This window comes from Accipiter gentilis, chromosome 17 (genome assembly GCF_929443795.1).
Source record: "Accipiter gentilis chromosome 17, bAccGen1.1, whole genome shotgun sequence".
NCBI lineage: Eukaryota > Metazoa > Chordata > Aves > Accipitriformes > Accipitridae > Astur > Astur gentilis.
This window is the reverse complement of record NC_064896.1, coordinates 20,594,247-20,617,923: the sequence shown is the minus strand read 5'-3', so window position 1 is coordinate 20,617,923 and position 23,677 is coordinate 20,594,247. Positions and strand designations below refer to the sequence as shown.

The window sequence follows — 23,677 nt, the reverse complement described above, 5'->3', positions numbered from 1 at the left end:
AAGGCTGCAAATTTCTACCTTAGAAATGAAGTCACATGCTATTGCAAAGTACTGTGTCTACCTGCGAATTTGTATTTATAGTTATATACATGTATTGTCGACTAAAAAAACCTAATCACAAAACTACATCATGCTTATAAAAAGAATTAATGTCCTAAGTGTTATGTGTATTATTGAGACTTACGGAAACTTCATTGTTTGACAGATGGTCTGACACCCACATTAAGAAATCCATAATTCAATCTCAAAAAAAAAGTAAGGAAGAACATATGTGTTTGTTGGAAAAGAAAAAAAAAGTGTCGATCATTTTTTTTGTCAGAGCAAGCACATATGGCAGTTCCATTTTCTGTCGCTTCCCATTTACTTTCTATTTAAAATTCAAATGTCACTAGGCAAGGAAAAAAGTTGGGTATTAAAACATAGAAAAGCTTTAACTAAGAACAATCACTGCAAGAACTTTATACTAATTGTTCATGGAAATTAATGGCCATCCAATTAAATCAGACTTACTCATCCCATTCTATCCTTCCTTTTGTTTTCTTTACATGTTCCTCCCATTGGTAGTTACTGTTTTATGATTATTTCCCAACCATCTGCTGTCTTTCTTTGAGGCAAAATAATTTCCCTTTATAATTTTGTGAGTAATCATGTATGCATTATTTTCATGCAATTATATGTCTACTTACTAAACCTAACTCCTCTTTCTTGTGTAAATACCCACTAACTGGAACGATTTGCTATTTAAATTTCTATATGCAAAATTTCAAGCTTTCAATTGTTATCTTTTTGCATTGTTATGAATGTAATGATAATTAAACATTTACTCTAACTCACATATCCAGACACCAAAAGGCATATATAGGTTTGATGGACGTAGATGCTGAATGAAATGGCATGTGTGTTTTATTAATAAAAGTGGTGAGATGTTGGACATCTTCATAGATTACACTGGGACCAGGGAAATGTAAAATGCAATTTCACTTGTGAAATACATGGTTTTCAAATGCATGACAACACTCTTTTAAAATCTTTGAAAAGAATTTGAGGGCGTATCTACATTTTGTAGATATTCCAATAAATAGCCTCAGAGTAATTTTTGTTAAAAGGAGATATTTGCTGCAATATAATTCTGAGAATAAATTAAATTCATAGCAAACCAGGACAAACAGGACACAGTCAGGGCTTTGTAGATTAGCCAGGTGTAAAGGAGGTGCAAAGCAACAGTGCTCTTACAACTTCCCATCGGATTTCCTTTGTAAATATAGCTGTAATTGCTCTGGGCAGACAATTTGTAGCCCCAAAGCTCCTAGGAAGTGAAGAAGACAAAAGTTTCCTGAATTCGGACAGTTAGTCCTTTGGCTTTGTAGTCAGCCTGGCCTGGATAAAACCCAGTAATGCCATATATTGCAAAAAGATTCCTGAACCATGGTTTGATTGTAAATGCACAGTAAGTGGTCTAAGAAGTGACATGAAGTTATTCTAAACAAACAGGAGCAAATGTTGCCAGCACGACGTCAGATAACCACACCTAACTGGTTTGTGACAGCCTGCAAAGAACACACACACAAATCAGCAGTTTTCAGAAACTGCAATCCTAACTTGAGATAACTGAGAATTTTTTTTCAGTGAGGAAAGCCTGTTCACATTTGTTAATCATATCATTAAGGTATACCCATTCTGAAGGTATTAAATCTAATAGCTGGTATATTAATGAATAATATATCATTATTATCTGAAGTAGCAATCCAGGTATGTTCAGATGACAATATGAAAACATCTGAAAGATATGCTGCACAAAGTCCCTTCCTTTTGTAATGCTTTTTAAAAATACTCAGCTTAATGATATTTTAGAACAGCATTTGTTCTCAGTAGTGGTTTTAATGTCAGTGGTAATGATGTAATCCCTTAGCTATGTATGCAATTACATATCCATCTCTTTTTGCTGGTTGCAGGGAACTTTCCCACTTTAAGAGCTTACATACAGCAAAGAAAGAGGTGGTTATGCAGGCCTTTTTTGTAGTCCAAAAGGTAAATGTATAAGAATTTTTTATTCTTTTGTTATGAAATAAATATGGCTTTCTTTCTTTATTCTTTTGCTATGAAATAAAATAGCCAAACTCTTACTGTCACCTCCTCTGATTTGGTGCTCAGAGACAAAACCAGCTTGGCATTAAAGTGCCGTTCAACTTTTTATATGGATATATGTCAGTCAAATTTCACTGACTCAGTGTTCATTTTGTTGTAGTTTTCCCTGTTTTTTGGGGGGACATGCACATATTTAAATTATTCATTAGGCTAAATGCTTTCCTGCCCTGCATTTAAGTAGAACTTAAGAAGGATTCTCCCTCTCCTTCTGCACAACTCTGAAATTCTGTTTTTATGTTCAGGTGTTGATACCTGCGCTTAAAACTTTGTTGTCCATGTAATGGTCCTAATGCTTTTGCATCACTTCATAAATGGTTTTCTTAATAATATATGTAATCTAAATAAGCCATCTAATTTGTTCTGTTAGTTGCAGACTTCTAAGAGAGCAGTACTTTCCATTCAACTTTAAATCTTAATTTTCTTAATTCCTTTTCTTTGACGCTAGTCCACTTTTCAGGATGTTATGATTTTAAACTTTATTCAATAAACCAGATGTTGCATAGGTGCTGTTGGTAGGCAGGAGATGCAGAGTTGGAAGTTCAAGGGTGTGAAATATGTTTCATGCTCATAATGTTATTTGTATCAATAGCAAATAGTTCTAAAGATTAATAAACCAGAGTGTTCCTCCTAGAAATTGTTTACGTGATGTAGTATAAGCCTCTAAAAAAGAATGATGTCACTTTTGCTGACTAGAGGTATAATAGGCAATTCATTTACTATTTACCTAAAATGCACAGTTTTCATGGTCTGTGTAATCAGCTTAACTCCCGGCTTTAAAAAATAGTGTTTTCACATCGTCAGCACCACCTAGAACTGACACTAAACCAGTAGCAATGTGGTCCACGGTGCTCTCAACTACCTACCACCTCCGACAGCCATCAGACTTAGACTGGCTTCTCTTGTGTTTGTTTACACTTTTTTCTTCCTGTGTGGAAAGGCTGTTGCTTTATCCTTAGCACAAGCAAGATCAGATCCCAGTACGCTCAAATGAATCTAGTATCCAGATTCTAATACTAGGCTTAGGGCGAGTATACCTTAATACAGCTCTGTGAAGAAACCTGGAGAGGTATAAGCTATTTCAAACTACCATACGCTCTATATAGTTATTAAATCCATGGAATCAATCAGCTTTTTTTCCCCAGCATAAAATATGTAAGACTACCTGAATTAGAATTTTATTTCAAACAGCTGTCATAACAATTAGTATTTTACGCTCTCCTGTTCTCTTTAACATGCTCACTTAATCACATTATTTTTCATCCACAACTGAAGTCAGAACTTGGATAACCGTGAAGCACTGCACAAATTCAGTATTTCTGAAGATGTTTCAGGCTGCTGGCTTTTCCTCCACTGCTGCATAACAAGCATCTAATACATTGTTTTAATTTCTTTGAAAAAATTATCTGCATTTGTGCTGCTAAAACTGGAATCGCTTCTAGTAGCCAACCTGGTGAGTCTAAGAGCTAGCAAGAGATTCTCTGCACTACGCTGCACTTTGCAGTGGAAGTGCTGATGCTCTTCATGTTCAAATCTGTCCTTATATAATAGGTTTTTGTGTTGCTGGAAAATTCTTTATGCATGGGTGAGGCAAATGGCTTTCTTATACAAATATAGTACACATAGCATCCAGCAGTAAAATTCACACTGATTCCAACAGTACAAGCTCAACCCTATAAATAGTCTTATTTGTTGAGCTAGTTAGTATCAAAAAGACAGAGAGTATATGCTCAGGCTGCCTTTTTCTACTTCTTTTACTTGCATACTAATCAAATATTAATCCAAAGGTAACCTTAAAGTTTTAGACTGCAAAATATTATTTTCACTGTGTCTATCCAGTAACTCCCCTCAACCACCTTCCTTACGTGTGCTCTATTACCTTTTACGGGGATATCCACAGAACACAACAATATCGATTCAACACTCAAAAATACATCTTGCAGCAAGCCAAGTTTTCCGTTGCTTTGTCAAAGGCTTTCTTAAACCCCCCACCCCCAGCAGTGATAGCAACTAGATTGTCACTTGGGGAAAAAAAACTTGTAAAGCAAAATCATGTTTGTGCTCTTTTAGCTTAAAAAAAACCAAACCCCAAACACACACAAACAAAAAACCTCCCACTAACCACACACACACACACACAAAAAAAAAAAACAGGGAAAAAGAGCATTTTCTTATGCTGCTCAGTATATGGCATCCCTACAGCTGAAGATCCAAATCATGCTAACAAAAAGAAAATAGAACAAAAATAAAGAAAAGGGAAAACATTAGGATGCAAGACACTATGTAGTACTTTGCTTCACTCTGTCCTAGGTGACAGGAATTGTCAGCAGGCTGATCAGGCTTATGGCAGAAAAGTACTGTCTGCTTCAGCCAGCGACAGCAGGATTCCCCAACCCTGTGGGGCTCTCAAGGGTGTCACCTGGAACTTACCTCATGTTTAGGATTTGCTTTGCAACTCCTATTTGCCACTGGTTTTATGCATATACACGTGTAGGGGAAGGAAAAGAGATGTATTTGTCTCTTTCTTACAGCAAATTCACCTCAACTTTAGGCTTTTCCTGTGGGCACTACCAAACATGTTCAACCTGTTGCAGAAGAACAATTGCTTAAAATTTAAAAGCCTTAAAATGGAAATATATACTTGTATTGAAAGCAGATATAAAGAAGATGATCTACATTCCTATTTTATCAGGTGTATTGACAATACAGAACTGAAAAGAGATGGGGTTTAGGGTGCATTTGAGTACATTTTTACACTGGTTTCCTTCAGGGAGATCCATAGGCCAATCTTAGAACACTGAGCCAGACGTGTTGTTGAGATGATAGGCATGGAAGGATTTAGGTTCCTGCCAACTCCATAAATCTATCATTCATGTGGATACAGGGAAGAGTTGAAATTTGTCATTTTATTAAAAAAAACCAACACAAAAAACAACAAACAAAACCAAAGATCTCTATTGTATAAGCCCAATCAATACCTATCCCTACACCTAGGTAGTACTTACCAATCAATCAACTGTGCCTTAGATCAGCCCATTTATCCTCCTTAATTACAGCAACTCTGAATGTTGGGCAACATTATACAACTCTGGTTCAAATTCATATTCATACTGCTTACAAGTGTCCACAGAGAAATTAATTAATAGAATAAAAAGTAGCAAGTGCAACAGATGTATTTTATGATAATATATATTTTAAATACATCAGTCTTTCTTAAACACTGCATATAAAAAAATTTTAAATGTCCAACCTAGCATGGTGTGCTGCACTGCAAAGCGTGTGTGCATTGTGTGCATCTGTACAAGAGTGGAGGCAGGGAGAGGAGAAAAACCTACCTCCATTTGTCGTTTATTAATCTTCACATTTCTGTGTTTAACAGTTACGGGATAAAATACAGTACAATGGCCATGAAACTAGCTATCTGTCTTAAAGAAAGAGCAGAAGATATAGGTAATTTTTTGCAAAGTGCTCTGAAATTGGAAAATTATAGGAGGCTCAGGTTTACTGATACAATTTAGCACATGCAAATGCTTGTAGGCAAAGAGTATCTCCTACTGAAGTGTTCCTTTACACAGTTTCAATATTGATATAGCTATAATTTAAATACACAATTTATTCTGATTTATATTAATAACATGATTAATATTTACTTTTCTAAAAGAGCATTCAAAGCCTTAATTGTACATGCCTATCAAAAGAATAACAGGTGACAAAAGTTTTCCGTTACTATGTGTCTAAATTAATCAAGTGATTTCCAATCCTCTGCCTTTAAATGTTATGATTATTGCTTGCCAACGTCATGCTTATTTAGAAGAAGGGTCAGAGGGAGGATCCGGGGAACTACAGGCCTGTCAGCCTGACCTCGGTACCGGGGAAGATCATGGACCAGTTCATCCTGAGTGCGCTCACATGGCACGTGCAGGACAACTAGGGGATCAGGCCCAGCCAGCACGGGTTTATGAAAGGCAGGTCCTGCTTGACCAACCTGATCTCCTTCTATGACCAGGTGACTGCCTAGTGGATGAGGGGAAGGCTGTGCATGTTGTCTACCTCAACTTCAGCAAGGCCTTTGACACTGTCTCTCACGGCATACTCCTTGAGAACCTGGCAGCTCATGGCTTGGACAAGTGTACTCTTCGCTGGGTAAAAAAACTGGCTGGATGGACGAGCCCAGAGGGTTGTGGTGAATGGAGTTAAATCCAGCTGGTGGCGGGTCACAAGTGGTGTTCCCCAGGGCTTGGTGTTTGGGCCAGTTCCATTTAATGTCTGTATCAATGATCTGCACGAGGGGATCGAGTGCACCCTCAGCAGGTTCACAGATGACACCAAGTTGGGAGGGAGGGTTGATCTGCTGGAGGGTAGGAAGGCCCTGCAGAGGGATCTGGACAGGCTGAGGCCAATTGTATGAGGTTCAACAAGGCCAAGCGCCGGGTCCTGCACTTGGGTCACAGCAACCCCATGCAGCGCTACAGGCTTGGGGAAGAGTGGCTGGCAAGCTGCCTGGGGGAAAAGGACCTGGGTGTGCTGGTCGACAGCCGGCCGAATATGAGCCAGCAGTGCGCCAGGTGGCCAAGAAGGCCAACGGCATCCTGGCCTGCATCAGAAATGGTGTGGCCAGCAGGAGCAGGGAGGTGGTTGTTCTCCTGTACTGGGCACTGGTGAGGCCGCACCTCGAGTCCTGTGTTCAGTTTTGGGCCCCTCGCTACAAGACAAGACATGGAGGTGCTGGAGCATGTTCAGAGAAGGGCAGCCGAGTTGGTGAGGGGCCTGGAGCACAAGTCTTACGAGGAGCGGCTGAGGGAGCTGGGGCTGTTTAGCCTGGAGAAGAGGAGGCTGAGGGGAGACCACATCACTCTCTGTAACTGCCTGAAAGGAGGTCGTAGCAAGGTTGGCGCTGGTCTCTTCTGTCAGATGGCTGGAGATAGGATGAGAGGAAATGGCCTCAAGTTGCACCAGGGGAGGTTTAGATTTGGATATTAGGAAAAATTTCTTTACTGAAAGGGTTGTCAGGCATTGGAACAGGCTGCCCGGGGAAGTGGTGGAGTCACCATCCCTGGAGGTATTCAAAAAGCGTGTAGACAAGGCACTTCAGGACATGGTTTAGTGGGCATGGTTGATGGTTGGACTCGATGATCTTAAAGGTCTTTTCCGACCTAAATGATTCTATGACTCTATCGTCTTTTCTGAGAGCATGTGTGCACAGAACATTGAAATGTAATATCACGCAATACATACCAACTCACTTCGTATCAGCTCAGGTGCCAGATGCCGTAGGGAGCGGCTCCACACTGCCCTTGCTTTTCCCCTGCAAGAGCTGATGTGCGTCTCTGTTCTGCAACGTCCATATTAGACATATTCTTAACATAAAGATCAGGTATACAAACACACATCTCTGTTATCTTTACTGTGTACTGTTTAGACTTCTGCTGTGTACTGTTTTTAAATATCAAGTTCCTATAGGGAATTCTTAGAAATCCCTATAATGCAGTAAATCCTTTAGTTAATTGAAGTCAGTCAGCAGGCTTTTTAAGACTAATCACTGCTTGACAAATATATCAGGATACTGTATTCACAGAGCAACGTTGATACTGTCATTCATTATTTTATTACTTTACATTAGACAAATTGTTCCACTGAAATCAGAGTTCTATCTGTCATAAAAAAAAAAAGTCATTTTCATCTCTTTCTGGGAAAGGCAGTATTAATGTAATCAAACACTCTTCTACTCAGAGTCAATGTAAGATAATTTACACAGTAGAGAAACAACTTCTAACAGAAGTGGCCAGAACATTTTACCCATTAACAAATGCCTACCTCTGCAAGTTGCCTCTTACAGGGGAACTAGCTACACTAACTTTTAGACATCTTACATTTGAAACTGTGTGATAACTATGCAAAAACATTGTCTTTGGGCTGTTCTGTTTTTTCTAACGTGCTGAGAGTGCTATGAGCCAGAAAAAATACACAAATGAAATGCCACATTTTTACAGGGATGCAAGCATTTGTGGGAAGAATAAACTCCTTGTGACTAGGGAACAGTGTATGTGCATTATATATATATACAGCTACCTGACTCAAAAAGGGAAGATGAATAACACTGTAAAAAAACTTACATTAAAAATAAACATGGTCTTTAGATGCTCATAAAGCAGTGTGGTTTTGCATAAAAATTGAAAAAAACCCACCAGCTTGACTCTGTATTGACCTAAGTCCTGTAACCGAAGAAAACTTGGGTTGATATCAGGCCAGTATTTGGTAGAGCAGAATTGCCAAAGTCGAATTTTAAATAACTCTGCATTTCTTGTTGCTCCTAAGAAAGATGCCATTAAGAGGTCCAGCTTTTCATCTGTGAACAGAAACCTCCAGTTCAGGCCTGATTTTATTCTCCATTTGCATAGGAATGTGATAGTTGCTCGTCAGCATCGCAGAGCACTGTGTGATTCAGCACAATTTCTTCCTAAGGGACTGGCTGACAAAGGCTGGATGAATAGAGGCGTTTTCACATACACTGGCAGAAACCTGCAAGAGTCTTGGCTGAACTCTCTAGGGCTGGCAATGGCCATTAATCTCTCACTTACATGAGCACTAAAACTCTATTAATGAGCGCTTTTGTGCGCACATAAACACAGTAGCACTTCCAAGCACTTTTGGCATTAGAATTTTTATTCTCTTTGGGGCGGTGAAAAGTATCCCAGCAATCAAAACGTCAGGTTATTTCTCTGCTATTTTACTTCAAATTTTTGTAAGTGTCGTGACAGATTTTTTTACTATTATTATTATACAACAGACATAAGCATGCCGATGCAGCTCTTTATTGCTGCATCTCTCTCACCCATTAAACTCTAAATCTCCTTGAATGATGTCAAAGCTGTTTCTCAGATGGTACACGGAGACTAAAACTAGAGAGTGCTGAGCAGTAGTCCTCTCCCTGTCCTACTTCTCCATCTCGACATACCAGATACAGTGTCATGCCAGTGGTCAGTATTTCCCGGTTTGAAGCACCAGTTTCATTTCCCTCTAGCAGCAAACTTGAATTCCGTTGTTAATAGTCTTCCTATGGCTAATTTGCAGGAGAGCTGCTCCCTCTGCTGAATTTTCTGTCGATCGTCACCGGCACCTGATGTCCTTCCTCACCATGCTGGGCCCCAGCCCAGACTGGAACGTGGGTCTGTCTGCCGAAGACCTCTGTACCAAGGACTGTGGCTGGGTTCAGAAAGTCGTTCAGGATTTAATACCCTGGGATGCTGGCACAGACAGTGGCGTTACCTATGAAGTATGTGGACTATTTGTAATATCTTCAAAACATAAATTTTACCTTAAAGCAGTGAAGAATGAAAACTATTTGATCCATAGTAACGCCATATATGCCTTTATACCACTCTAGTAAAAATTCTGCTTATAATGAATTAAAAGTCATTTAGACAGATGCTAGCTACAGTTACTGTCAGTCATTGTGTCTGAATTCCCTGAGGATTATTATTAATGGGATAATATTACATTCACCTGGGGTATTAAATATAAACAGAGGACTTAGTTTGCTCAAAACTAAGCATTAAGGTGTCCAACCCCTTTGATACAGATCTGTGTGCCATCAGCAGCCACATCAACTTGAGGTTTCTACCGGTTCAACCCAATGCCAAGTATTCTGTTTGGCACAGAAAACTTAACTATTTCTTACATCAGGGAGTGAAACTCTGGACTTGCCATCACCACGAGACTCTAAAATCATCCGTTTTCTCTGTCTCCATCACTCTCTCAGTCTAGGAAGAGATTCACATCATCCTCAGGTAAAGTCCTGGTTTTGGCCAAATGAGTTATGTCAAGTTAATGAACTAGTTAGGTCTCCATAGGTGACAAGAATACCTACACTATGTGTCTATACAGACAGTATAGACAGCTGAAATTAGACAAGATTAGTCACATCCTCAAATACCACACATATTCCTTTTTCAGATGACAGAAGATGGTTGTTTTCTTCTTTCAGACCTGGTCTCTTTAGAACCTAAGGAATTTCTCTAGTTATAATACAGCTCTGGAGGCATATTGAATAATGTTTTTTATTAATGTAGTTATCTAACCACATAACGAGGCATACATCTTATTGTGAACCCAGCTTCAGGGTTCAATCCCAAAGTAAGTGTTAGTGGAGTGCTTCCTGCCAAAAAACCCAAAACACCACCTTACTATTAAGTATGAACGTACTGAGTTCATCTTATATTGGAGTTTCTCAATTTAACATTTTGGAGAAGTTTTAATTTCTGCAGATGATTTGTATTATTAAAATAATTATTAGTTTCTTTTTTTAACTTTGTTTTGCTTTTTGATTGCAGTCTCCTAACAAACCTACAGTGCCTCAGGAGAAGATCAGACCACTTACAAGCTTAGATCATCCTCAAAGTCCATTTTATGATCCAGAAGGAGGATCTATCAAGCTGGTAGCCAGAGTTGTCATTGAGAGAATTGCACGCAAGGTATAATATATATATCTAAAATTGTCAAGCAAGCAAAAAACCCCACTTCATAAACAAAAAACCCTCTCCCCTCAAATCTACACTCCTTAACCTACCCACAACAAAGATAATAGCAGAAAAGAACTAAAACTGTCTTAGAGGTATTATTTCTCCTATTTCTGGTAATCACTGTATCTGCTTAATTGGGGATTGTTTTTAAGTATGCATAGGAATTAGAAGAGAAAAAAGTGCTGCAGATGCAATAGTGCCTCACAGTATACTGTTTTAGCCCCTCTCGCTGCATACACGTATGAGTTTCCTGTATCCAATCTCCACAATAATTTCTTTGCAGGGGGAGCAATGCAATATCGTACCTGATAACATAGATGATATTGTGGCAGATCTAGCACCAGAGGAAAAAGAAGAAGGTACATTTTGAATCAGTTTGTGCTGTACTACTTTATATTTTGTTCCCTTCCCCACTGTTATTTCTAGATAAGTACAAAACTGACTTAGGAGCAAAAGTCCCGCTCAGTGACAAAAAGTGATTTAGGGTTTCATCTTTTCTGGTATCTACTATTAGCCTTCCCTTATACAGCAAAGAAATTGCATGTATACCTGGAAGATGGCAATAACAATACAAGCAATAAAAGAGAGAAGCCTTTTGGGGTTCAATTTTTTATTTTTTCTTTAAATGAAAGTTGGCAATTGGTCTTTTTTTTTTTCTTTTGGGCTATAATGTAGAAGATAGAATGCAGGAGGAAAGAATGTATCCTATTAGCATCTAAAGTAACCACCAAAGAGAAGCAAATGGAAGACTATTTTTAACATTCACTGCCTTTTCTTGCTTTTTAGATGATACCCCTGAGACCTGCATATATTCAAACTGGTCCCCATGGTCAGCCTGCAGCTCTTCTACCTGTGAAAAGGGCAAGAGGATGAGGCAGAGAATGCTTAAAGCTCAGCTGGACCTCAGTGTACCCTGTCCAGATACCCAAGATTTTCAGCCATGCATGGGTCCAGGCTGCAGTGATGAAGGTAATCAAGAGGAAAGGGTGGAGAAGAAAACCTTGTAGGGTTTACTCTTCCTTTAAAGTTCTTAAAGCTGTCGGTTGCTGTAGTGTGATTTGGGTTATGGCAAACAGGAATAATTTCTGAAGAATACAAATTGAAGCTGTCTCTGGTCAATTCTGCAGTTCGTCCAAGTCGGTGCATGAAGTACACAGAAATATAAAGGAAAGGAGTAAAATAAGCAATAGCAGAGAGGTCAGAACGTAAGAGGCGGCATAAAAGTGGTACTACACACAAATGGGCAGCTACTAGATTTGTCAGCAACTCTGTTAATATTAGCAATTAAAATGGTTCTCTGTATTTTAGATGGTTCCACTTGCATGATGTCTGACTGGATTACATGGTCCCCCTGTAGTGTTTCCTGTGGAATGGGAACACGATCTAGAGAAAGATACGTAAAACAATTCCCTGAAGATGGCTCTATGTGCAAAGTGCCTACTGAAGAGACTGAGAAATGTATTGTAAATGAGGAGTGTTGTAAGTATTTTATTTAGCTTTGTAAATCTAGCCAATAGCAGCAGCACTGCTCAAACCATTTTTTTCTGAGCTCTACTAGTGAATGATTTTCTCTGTCCATTTTGAAAAGCCCCTAGCAGCTGCCTTGTCACTGAATGGGGAGAGTGGGATGAATGCAGTGCCAGCTGCGGCACGGGGATGAAGAGACGACACAGAATGATCAAGATGACTCCTGCTGATGGATCCATGTGCAAGGCAGAAACTACAGAGGCAGAGAAATGCATGATGCCTGAATGCCGTAAGTGTCCATGAGTTTAACTTCTCTGCTATAGAGAGAGCCACAATTTCTGACACATTGCTCCATCACACAAAGAATATAGTTAAATCAGAAGCAATCCTGCTTTTTCTTGTTCTCCTTAAAATTAGATCCCTTAGGGAATGTGCATTAAGTACGACATTCACCATCAGGATGAGAGTATCGGTAAAAAATATTCAGTGCTATCTGATTACTGTATTACCCATACAGTGATGTGTATATTAGCAAGCCGTACCTAAGCAACTCTAATTTATGGAATATGAGGTATATTTATTTAATTGTAATGCTAGAATAAAACAGTGATCTCTCCTTTTAGCCCATGAACAGTTCAGAAATTGAGTTGTTCCTTTTATGCAGTCAGCCAGTCTCACCCTTACTGTGACTATTGTTTTTAATTTCTCAAGAACTGTTAAGATTTTCACCAAAGACAGAAAGAATTAAGTTTAAAGAGATTTTTGGTAGATAAAATGTGGAAGTATCACATTTCAGACTATCTCAATTTGACTTCCAGTTCTGTCCACTGCAACAATCCAGGTTTTTTTACAGGAGTTATGATTGAACATACCTTCTTAAACTATTTATTCCCCAGAAGCACTGGGACTCTGCAGATATGAACAAGCTATAGGAAAAAATAGCAAAGAAAAGGTATTAAAACCAAGCAAACCTTTCAATTTAATATAGTGTTTTCTGAGCTTCTTCAGCAACATCATTCCGCTTGTGATTCGTTTTGTCCAAAGTGACAACAAAGTATAACTGGTTGATGACATATAAAACATAGTACATTTTCCACCTGTAATATTTTCAAAATGTATACCTTCATAACTTATGTATAACAAGAATTCATTACGTTTTATTTTTTTATTAGATACCATCCCCTGTCTACTCTCTCCTTGGTCTGAATGGAGTGACTGCAGTGTAACATGTGGGAAAGGAATGCGAACCCGGCAAAGGATGCTGAAATCTGCTGCTGAGCTTGGGGACTGCAATGAAGAGCTGGAACAAGCAGAAAAATGCATGCTGCCTGAATGCCGTACGTGTGGGAAACTCTCTGGAAAGAGGAGGCTAATTATGAGTGTCACAGTCTATGGGTCAAAACTCCTCACCATTTTTTAGCATCACTTCTTAGATAGGAGTGATATCAACTATGGATTTTTTTAAAAAATTTTATATTATTATTATTATTATTGTGCACTTTCAGCTATTGAGAGCTGGAATATGACCATGTCTTAACTTCAGCTTGCCTTACTTAAACCTACACTGAATACCAGTATTGCTTTGGGTATACAGTTTCTGCATATTTAACACACTACAACTTCAGGCAACAGTTTGTGCACTTCCCAGTAGCAAATAAGTCAGAATTATAAAACCTATTTTTTACTCCAATACAGAATGTGTGCTAGGAAGGAAGGAAGGAAAGATTAAAATCACCTGTGTGATTTTTTTAGCTCACAGAAAGAGCACAGAAGAGGCTCGCTCCGTCTTTGATACATCTCTGAACTGTGCCTTTTTACTGATCTACATCCCTTTTCAACCTGGAGTATCATATAAGCCAGCGGCTGATGTGGAGAAAGCTGCATTGATTTTTTACCTTACTCCACCGAAATCCCCTACTTCTTGGGTGGTGCAAATTTCTACTTGCTTTGCAGTCTTTGTGAAACGTGATAGCCTACGGTGCTGCTGAATGAATAAGATATGATTGCTTTTAGTGTCCTGTTGCCAGCTAGTTTATGAGGCTTTATAACTAATTACATTATTTTTCACATAAATTATTGGTTAAAAAGGCTTTTACACTGTAATTTGCTAATTCAGCTTTTCTTAAATAACATGAAATATCATTTTGATTATTATTCACTGGGGCTGTAAGTTTTAAGCAGTGTTGAAAGATGAAAACTTTTAGGACATAATGGTATTGCATCTTAACACAACTCTCCTATGAAGACAGGCTGAGAGAGTTGGGGTTGTTCAGCCTGGAGAAGAGAAGGCTCCAGGGAGACCTTACAGCAGCCTTCCAGTACCTAAAGGGGGCCTACGGGAAACACGGGGAGGGACTCTTTAACTGGGATTGTAGTGATAGGATGAGGAGTAACGGTTTTAAACAGAAAGAGGGTAGATTTAGATTAGATATTAGGAAAAAATTCTTTATAGTGAGGGTGGTGAGGCACTGGAACAGGTTGCCCAGAGAGGCTGTGGATGCCCCATCCCTGGACGTGTTCCAGGCCAGGTTGGATGGGGCTTTGAGCAAGCTGGTCTAGGGGAAGGTGTCCCTGCCCATGGCAGGGGGGTTGGAACGAGATCATCTTTAAGGTCCCTTCCAACCCAAACCATTCTATGATTCTATTAGTGAATTTTGCTTATCACATAACACTACCAGTAAAGCAAGGCTTAGATCTCAGACATATCAGATTCTTTGTAAATGTAACTCAATTTTTAACAGCTTTTCATTATAAAACACACATATGGGTGGGAAAATTGAAGGCGGCACAGGAGAATTATTTATATGTTCTTTGTAATTTTAGTGATCTGCGAGTACCACTCTTGAAAAAGAAATTGAGGAAAGTGTCAAATAATATTTCTGCTAGAAATGGACTCAGAAAATTGACATGTAGCCTCACAACATTTGCAGAAAAGACTGGAGGCTTAAGTTGTGTTCATGTATTTAGGGTGTAAAAACTCATTAGGCGCATCTGTGTGTTTCTTCTCAACCTTATGTTTAGATCTCGTGGCTTTCATGTAATATTCCTCATTCTTTGCAGCCATTGACTGTGAACTAACAGAGTGGTCCCAGTGGTCCGAATGCAATACCTCATGTGGAAAAGGCCATATGATCAGAACAAGAATGATTAAAATAGAACCACAGTTTGGAGGAACAGCATGCCCAGAAACTGTCCAACGTACAAAATGTCGAGTAAGGAAATGCCTGAGAGGCCCAGGTATGGAAAAAAGGCGCTGGAAAGAGGCCCGGGAGAAAAGAAGAAGTGAACAAGCAAAAAAAAATTTAGATAGTGAGCAATATCCAGGTGAGCGTGAAACCATTTTTTAGTATGCTCATGTCTCTTTGTCTTTTCTGCATATCAGGAGTTGGTGTGCAGCTCCACTTCATGCTGCAAGAACTTCTTCAGCACTTCAGTCTATGGAAAGTTTTAGCAATAAAGCAAAGCATACCCACTTTTGATGTTTGCCTGTCACCAAAAACGCGTGACCTAAGTTTAGGGCACAATGGAGAAAGGCTCACATCTGTCCACGTTCTAACGCTGAAAATATTTTAGCTGCTTCACTACAAAATGTGGAATGTGAAAAAAATCTAGAATTCAGACCTAGCAAAGGACTGATTGCAATTTCTGCAGACCTGGGTGATAATCTTTGCATTCAGCTACCTTTGAACTTTGAAAGTATTTGTTCCTGGATCCAATGCTAAATTTCAAAACTGAATTGATTTCCACCTCAATAATCTGATTCAGACTCAAGACTGCTCTAAGAGATCTGCTCAGACTGCTTTTTCAATCAGGGACAGTATTATCAAGCACTGATGCCTCAAATCAATAAAACATAACAACTTGTGGTATAGTTTATGTTATCTGGATACGAATTACTGCTAAGTTGTGGTTCACACTTGTACAACATTAAACAGTTTCTTAATTTTATCTGTCTTTTATAATGTAGACAGTAAATTTCTTCTTTGATACATTTTTTCCAGTGTTTGACAAATGCACCTTATTTATACTTAACTGGGGTTTCTTAATTCCTACTGTAATAAACCAGGCAATATGCTTTCTTAGATTCAAAAGATGTAAGTGTGCACACATGCTTAGTGGTACACATATTGAGATATGTAGGCTAGACTGAAATACTAAAAACTTAATCAAATTTCTTAATTTTTCAGCTTGTAGGCTGAAACCATGGACTGCTTGGACAGAATGTTCTACACTCTGTGGAGGTGGAATTCAGGAACGCTACATGATGGTAAAGAAGAGGTCCAAAAGTACCCAGTTTACTAGTTGCAAAGACAAAAAGGAGCTAAGAGCATGTAATGTTCATCCTTGTTAACAAAACACAAGGTTTCCAAGTGATGCACTCTGAGCTAAATGGAAAGTCAACCTTGGTTTGGTTTTTAAAACAAAAAAAAATATAAAGTGTATATTAGTTTTCATTTTTGCAGTGTGGTTTGCTTTTTAGTCTTGCTGGTGCAAGAAATATATTTTATAAATATTTCCTCACAGATTTATGCTGAGAGTAAGTCTTTGGTACTCCAGCCAGCCCTTAATGCATAAAAATAGAAAGTCATTATGAGTCATTTAACTAAAATACAGATATATCTGTGGACATGGAATAGCCATATAGAAATACTACTTGTAAAGACATGGGATGCATGCATATTAACATAACTAAGTTAAAGTAACATGTTTCATATGTGGGAGGATTTCTCTCTCGATTTGATTTTGAAAATCCAAAGCAGTGCCTATGTGATTACACAACTATGCCAAGGAGTAATTTCAGTAATGCTGGTTCAATAATATTAAAGGTGCATGTTTATCTTTTTACACTATTGGGTTAAGCTGATAGTTATAATAATTATCCTATATACTTCTCTTCACATGGATGCTATGGTCCATGCAAAATGGTCTTTGTTTCTTTAAAACTTAAAAAGGAAATAATTTGTGCAGCTCAATAGTGATGTCTGCCCACTACATAGTCACAGTCGAAACAGCACACAAAGAAAACATGTGAATGACATGCTATATCTAGATGCCATATTCATATATTGGGTGTATCCAACGTCTCTCAAAATGGATACATAACTAACAGTAATTGGTCCAAACACAGAATCACAACAGCTCCACATGAGAGACACTAAAAAGTTAGATTCAGTTTCCTGAGGATGTTAATCACAGGCAAAGAGAGAAAGAGGTTTATAATATAATAAAAACGGTAGAGAAAAGGTGGGCCAGGTTCTCATGCATCCCTTGTAACAAACAAAGGGAACTGAGCCTCTGGAATGAAACAATGACAGCCTCTTAAAATATTAATTACAGATTGACACAAGAATATATTTACAACAGTGTCACTGATGTGTTTTTACTCAGAGTATAGGAGGATCTAAGAGTTACTAGATTTGAGAGAATTACTCATTTGTAGATATATTAGCCAGGATAAATATCTTCCCTGACCTCTTGAGTGATCAACAAACTGCCAGAGATTAGAAGATAGCTCCTCACCATTCTAATTGCTATTTTACACAGTCTCCTGCAGCGTTTAGCTCTCATCCCTACACCAAATCAGGTGTAGGACCAGCAAGAACTTGGGCTTCACTTGCTATTGGAATATAATTCTGTCCTGTAAGTTTAACAATATAACATTAAAGATGAGAGGTGAAGGTGATGGGTTATCTTTTGGGCTAGGAAAGGCAGCATACAGCTATGTCACTACATAAGTAATAACAATGCACTGAAAATAAAGACTGTTGATGCTGACTTAAAACAAGCTTGAGAGAAATGAATGGAGAAAAATTTATTTTATAGTCTCTTTAAACCAGCCTTAAGTAATTTATTCACTTCCTTAACACTCGGTCACGATTCTGAGAACCTGACACCCAGGTTTTAATTGTCTGCATTTGAAGTGAACCACAACCCACTGAAGCTGTTCAAGTGCCCCATCACTAATTACCCTGGGAATGAATCCTCGTTACCTCCCTGTACCTGAACGGGCTGGACGGGCTGGTTGCATTACACTGTAGGGCTTTTCATCATCATTTCTCCACTGAACACTGCAAGGGCTGCTCAGGACTTCCACAGCGGTTGCATCCCCCCCCCCCACCCCACCCCCTCAAGGCATTGTACTTCTTTTTTTAGATCTGGAATGAAGGGAGGGCCAGGGAAGTAATGGAACCAACCGCAATGTTAAGCCTCTCCCGCCACTGCTACATGAAATGGGTGCAAGCCCATAGTGAACCAAACCAGGAGAAAAAAGAATACAACAAGGTTTAATGCTAGAACCAAACATTTTACATTTTGCACAGCTTGGCTCATTTAATAATATTAATTCAGATAGTTTGCCTCCTTGTGCCTGTTGAAAAATTCTGCAGTTTAGGTCTCGATAGCACTGTCATTACAGTGTAGCAGCAAGACTGTCCCTAAGTAATGTATTTATGACGTTACCTTGCATATCACCCTTTTATGACCAAAAAAAACCCAAACAAAAAACCACAAACCAACAAAAAACCAGTGGAATGGTATAGATACTGGAGGAGTTACCAGCTGAGCATATTTCAGGTGAAGAGACAGATGGCTGCAGAGAAGGGCTACAGAGATTAATGCCAGGCACTCAGCCAGGGCAGAGCTTCATATGCAATCAAAACTCACACACCACCTACCTTTGTGAGCTGCTCTTGCTAAGCCCGACCAGAGGCTATCCCAGCTGAGGCTCATCATTCAAAAAAATAACCTTTGACTAAGAAATGTGTGACAGAGTAGTTTTTGCAGGCTTGGATCCATGGGAGCTTGGAGCAGAGGGAGCAGCAGAAGAAAGTTTTTCCTGAATGGAAAAAAAAATGCTGTGAGTTTATGGACTGTATTTTATCTCATCAACCCTTACCACTTGTTCAAGCTAATCTTGCAAAACTCTGCCTGTTTCTGCAAATAATCAATCAAAAACAATGTTATTTACAATTTCATGTTTGTTCCAGTTAATCAAGCCATTTTGTCTTTTAATTACTCCTTTTGCCAAAGGCTACATAGTCCAAATACACCTTTAGGTATGTAGGAAATACATAACATATTTCTGAATGTGCCCACAAAATTGTCCATTAAAATAATCTGGCATTCCTTTCACTGTGGTTCTTACTAATTTGATTCTCCATATACTTTTTTTTTTTTCTCCTAGGAGGCTGTTCAGTGTGATTTCCAGTCATTTCTCTTAGGCTCATTAAAGTTATGAATGTTGGAGTATTTTTTCCCCCCACCTTGTTAATACATGCAATGACAACATGGATTGCACTGGGTCAGAAGCATGTGATCATTCCTGCCTAGGTTCAGCTTTTTCACACTGTTTTTCTGTTGAAACATTTTACAAGTCACTTGTCTTTGTTCTAACTTGATACAAAAAAAATATTTAAGCTTGTTACATTTTGTAAAAAAAAAAAAAAACAAAAAAACACAAACAAAAACAAATGAAGAAAAAATGAGGTTGATTTTCTATTCAGAAAAAAAAGCTCTGATACACAATATGTAGAAGTATTGCATTGTTACTGTAAACTTTCTAGTAGTGTAATAGCCACTGATTATCAGTCAATAAAAATGAGACCTGTTATCTCACTTATCTCCTGAATAATACTGCTAAACTCAAAGCACAGGTATCACTCCAGTTTTGTAGAGCTCAACTATCAGATTTTAGCATTGTGTGTATGGTTTTTTTCCTAACATACCAACTGTAGAAGCTTTACACATAATAAAAAAGAAAAGCTAGGGGCTTAACAAATGTACAGTAGGACTCTGTGTGTGCAGCATACAATTCAAACAAAATTTTGTTTGATTGCATTTTTAGAATTCCTTCGTTGTTTTTGTTTGCTGTGGAATTATGAAAAAGCTACCATAAATATTTCTTACCAAAGTCTTGTGTAGATGTTTTGTAGCTGTCTGGCTAACACATTATTATTATTATTTTGGAATAAAGACATCTTTACTATGAATTTTATACTTGTATGGGATTCTGTTCAACCCACGCACTTATCAATATAAGGAGTCAAGTCGTGCTCTTATTTACATTTCACTTCTGTTCAAGCTAACAGGATATCTGGAGTGAGCTGGATTTTACTAGAGCCAGTCATTCTTTCCAATCAGAAGTCATTTACACCGAGGTTTTTGTCAGATAGTTTCTTTTTCTTCAGAAATCACAGGCTAACTTAGGATCGTTGCTCAAATTACCCTGTACTACTCTCATGTAGGTTTTGTTGCTGCTGTTGGTTTTTAATAAAAGAGAAACTATTTAAAAGAACACATTTTAAAGCCTGGTGACATACGAATGGAAAAATTGTTAAAGGAGCTTTGAAAAAGTCTGAGATTTTGTGAAACTTTCAACTGACATTTTGTGCGACTAGGTTATTTAGGTGCGCTGTGAGCATGAGTACAGCACTGGTAATTACACAGAAAAGTACAGGAGTCTGGGAGAGCCGCTCAGCAAAGCTGCTGCTGTAGAAATGCAACTATAAGTAACACCTTGCAGCCAGCTAAAGCAACCAGTGTGGTCGTGAAAAAGTTCTATTCTAAAACTAAAGCGTAACAAAGCTGAGGTGGACCTAGAGGTGGATGCCTGGAGATGACAAGCTAGGAGTTGCTTACCGAGAACTGAGGGCAGCGTCTTGTCCATTAAAACTCCCCTGGCGTTTAGGTGTTTGCTCTCACTAGAAAAACGCTCGGTGTTTCCAAGCAGCTGTCTGGAGGCAGGTTTTGTCAGCCTGTGCAACAGCAGCACGAGGCGCCCCAGCAGCGCTGCTCGCCTGCAAAGAGCTGTCTACTGACGGAGCATCTCTGCTCCAGCGGCGCTGGGCGGCTCGGAGGGGGACCGAGCCTCTGCTGCCAAGCCCCTCTCTTCAGATACTCTGCCGTAGCATCATTCCGTTTTTCGAAGCACAAAGGCAGATTAACTCACCTTCCTGCTTGTGTTTGTTGGCAAATAGGGGAGTTTCAGCAAAAATTACTAAACCTTTTATCTTCAAATAAGACCAACAGCACTGACCCTGCCTAGCTTGAGCAGAGTAGCCATTGCAGTGCCAGAGTAAGAGCAGCCTGGCTTAGCAGGACAAGTCAGCGGGGCACCGTCACATCACGTATAACCAACGGAGACAGACTTTTCTGAAGGACACTTACAGTATCCAAGTGACCCAACTCTTTCTCCACTGACAATGAGAAGCTAAGTGAATTTATGGAGCAATTAAATGTTCTGGCGCAGTGAATGGCGAGACATCTGGAACAGTAATCATGATCTTATGGCCCATAAAGTTGTATCAGACCAGCTTTTCCTCGGAAGGGGTCACAGAGCGCCTAAGTCAGCACAGTGAACATATGGCCCCTTTAAATGCTAGCCCAAGTGGCTGCTTGGGACCTACTTGACGGTATGCCTGCCCTAACTTTGGATGCTCTCCTTTGCATGAACGACACACCTAAACCATAACCAGCATAGCAGAAAGATGATGGGTAGCGCAGGTCCTCAACCACGATTTGTAATATGAGTAAATCAATTACCTCTCCTTCTAGAGGTATCTGCCATTCTCAGGGCCACAGATACCGAGTTTCTGGGGTGGGAAAAAAACTAGCAAAACCCTGAAATTATGCACAGCTCAGCTAAAATCTGAAGCCTATCACTGTAGACTATTTAACAACTATCATTTCCATTTCTGATATAATTATGAATGCCACAACATATTGTCACATGGCTATGCTCTTAAATGCAAAGCAAACTATAATGTATACGTGTGCACATGCGTGTGTGTATAAATACATATATATATATATGTTATACAGTGCATACATACACATTTTTTTCATGTTTTGTTTCCACTTAAGAAGCAGCATACTAACTACTAGGGGAAAAAAACCCCAACCTTTACCAGTAAATTGAAATGTGCTTAAACATCTCTTGATACCAAGTTTCAGGCACTTGGTGTTCTTTGCTCCACATGCAAACCCATTTAAGATCTTTATTGCAATGCTTTCAACTTTAGGACTCAGTCACTTCATGCAGTGTTGTGCAAAACAAAGCAATTACAGGCCACCTGAATGATATTGAGTTCTGTATCCTCTGGTTTCCATAAGACAGAACAGTTTGTGCCATAACTGATGGGCACATTAACTGCTCAGTAGGCAATGACATTTTTCACATGTGGCCTTAATGCATCTAAAATGCTAACCCTTGGTGCTCTGCATTCTTCTCATCTTCTTCATAGAAGTCCTAGGGAACATCGTTTACTCCACCATCAGTAATAAACTTGCAAACGCTGAGACAGGGAAGTCCTCCCTTTCTGCTTACTTATCACATTTCCACAAGTGGAAGAAACGAAGCCTCCCACAACTCCCAATTTGCTTCCTTTTCATCAGCAAATGGCAGGGCATTTTGAAATAGGTCTTAAAAATATACATTTGATGTAAGTTTCAAAGAGAGATCGGAGGTTGCTTCCAAACATAGTAAGCATTTCTCACCACCCCTCTCACTGCACTGTCTGAACCAGCAGTGGCATTGCAAGCGAAGGCCTAAGTGCGACTCGGACAGATGTCTCTTAGGGACTCTATCAGGAATCCGTGGCAGCATTTGGAAAATCTCCCGCTGTCGTCGAAAGGCCAAATCCCCCTGCATGTCGCCTCCAGCCACCTCCTCAGTGTACTTCGTGGGCTCAGCCTCAAAGCCGTCCCAATCACCACAGTCAAGACAGTGCCAACTCAACAGCCTCTCCATGGAGCTTGGACATGCCAAGAGACAACGCTCCACAGGGAAAGGCCGAGGGTACAGTACAACACCTGCATTTTAGGGCGTATCAGAAGTTCTGGGTTTAGGCTCAACAGGAGGGTTTAGGCACACTGTGAATCCCCAGATGTGGTGAACGATCACACTCTTGGTGCTCACCCATTCACGCTGGAAGTAACCAAGGGCCTTAAACACTCACCTACCCAAGGCCCAAATGCAGAAAGGACTCCAAAGCAGTATGGTGTGTACCAAACCACCTTTACCTAAACTGCCTTTTATCTGTAAAAAGATAGTGAGTGCACATGCATATAAAGAAAAAGAAACAGGACACATGACTAAATCACAGAATCTTTCCAAGCAATGCCCTCTCTTCCACCCAAAGAGCTGGATGATGCTGAAAAAAGCCGTCCCCTCCCTGTGCCTGTAGCATCTGGGGCTCGCACAGAGAAGGAGGTATGATCGAGTCTATACAGAAAGCACCAGTACCTCAGTCACAGTTGCTCTGCCAATACTGCCTGTAAAACTAGACTGGACAGGACTAGAGTTAGAAGAATAAAGAAGTCCCAGAGCTGGCTGACTTGCAGCAGCATCCAGCTTTGGGGAGGTGGTGAGCACCACACGGGGAAAGCCAGTGGCTCCTCCCTGCATCTGAATAGCTTAATGCTCGGGCCAGCAGAACGAGGGGTCCCAAAAGCATCATCCAGCTCCTGGAGAGGTAGAGTGAGGACAACACATAAGAGTAGCCAGTGGCACATCCACAAAGTCTCCTTAAGTAAACCCCCCCAGACAGGAC

The 23,677-nt window shown here is 39.5% G+C and overlaps 1 protein-coding gene across 1 annotated transcript in view; it reads left to right on the top strand.

The window, feature by feature from the left end:
• Positions 1-20,121, top strand: part of SPON1 (spondin 1) — a 203,442-nt gene extending 183,321 nt beyond the window's left edge. Inside the window, exons 8-16 of the mRNA XM_049820497.1 lie at positions 9,214-9,415; positions 10,473-10,613; positions 10,945-11,020; positions 11,448-11,630; positions 11,970-12,140; positions 12,250-12,417; positions 13,301-13,465; positions 15,189-15,452; positions 16,316-20,121. Of these exons, the coding sequence (XP_049676454.1) occupies positions 9,214-9,415; positions 10,473-10,613; positions 10,945-11,020; positions 11,448-11,630; positions 11,970-12,140; positions 12,250-12,417; positions 13,301-13,465; positions 15,189-15,452; positions 16,316-16,479 (1,534 nt within the window). The 3' untranslated portion in view covers positions 16,480-20,121. The remainder of the gene's footprint in view (positions 1-9,213; positions 9,416-10,472; positions 10,614-10,944; positions 11,021-11,447; positions 11,631-11,969; positions 12,141-12,249; positions 12,418-13,300; positions 13,466-15,188; positions 15,453-16,315) is intronic.
• Positions 20,122-23,677: the final 3,556 nt, after the last annotated feature.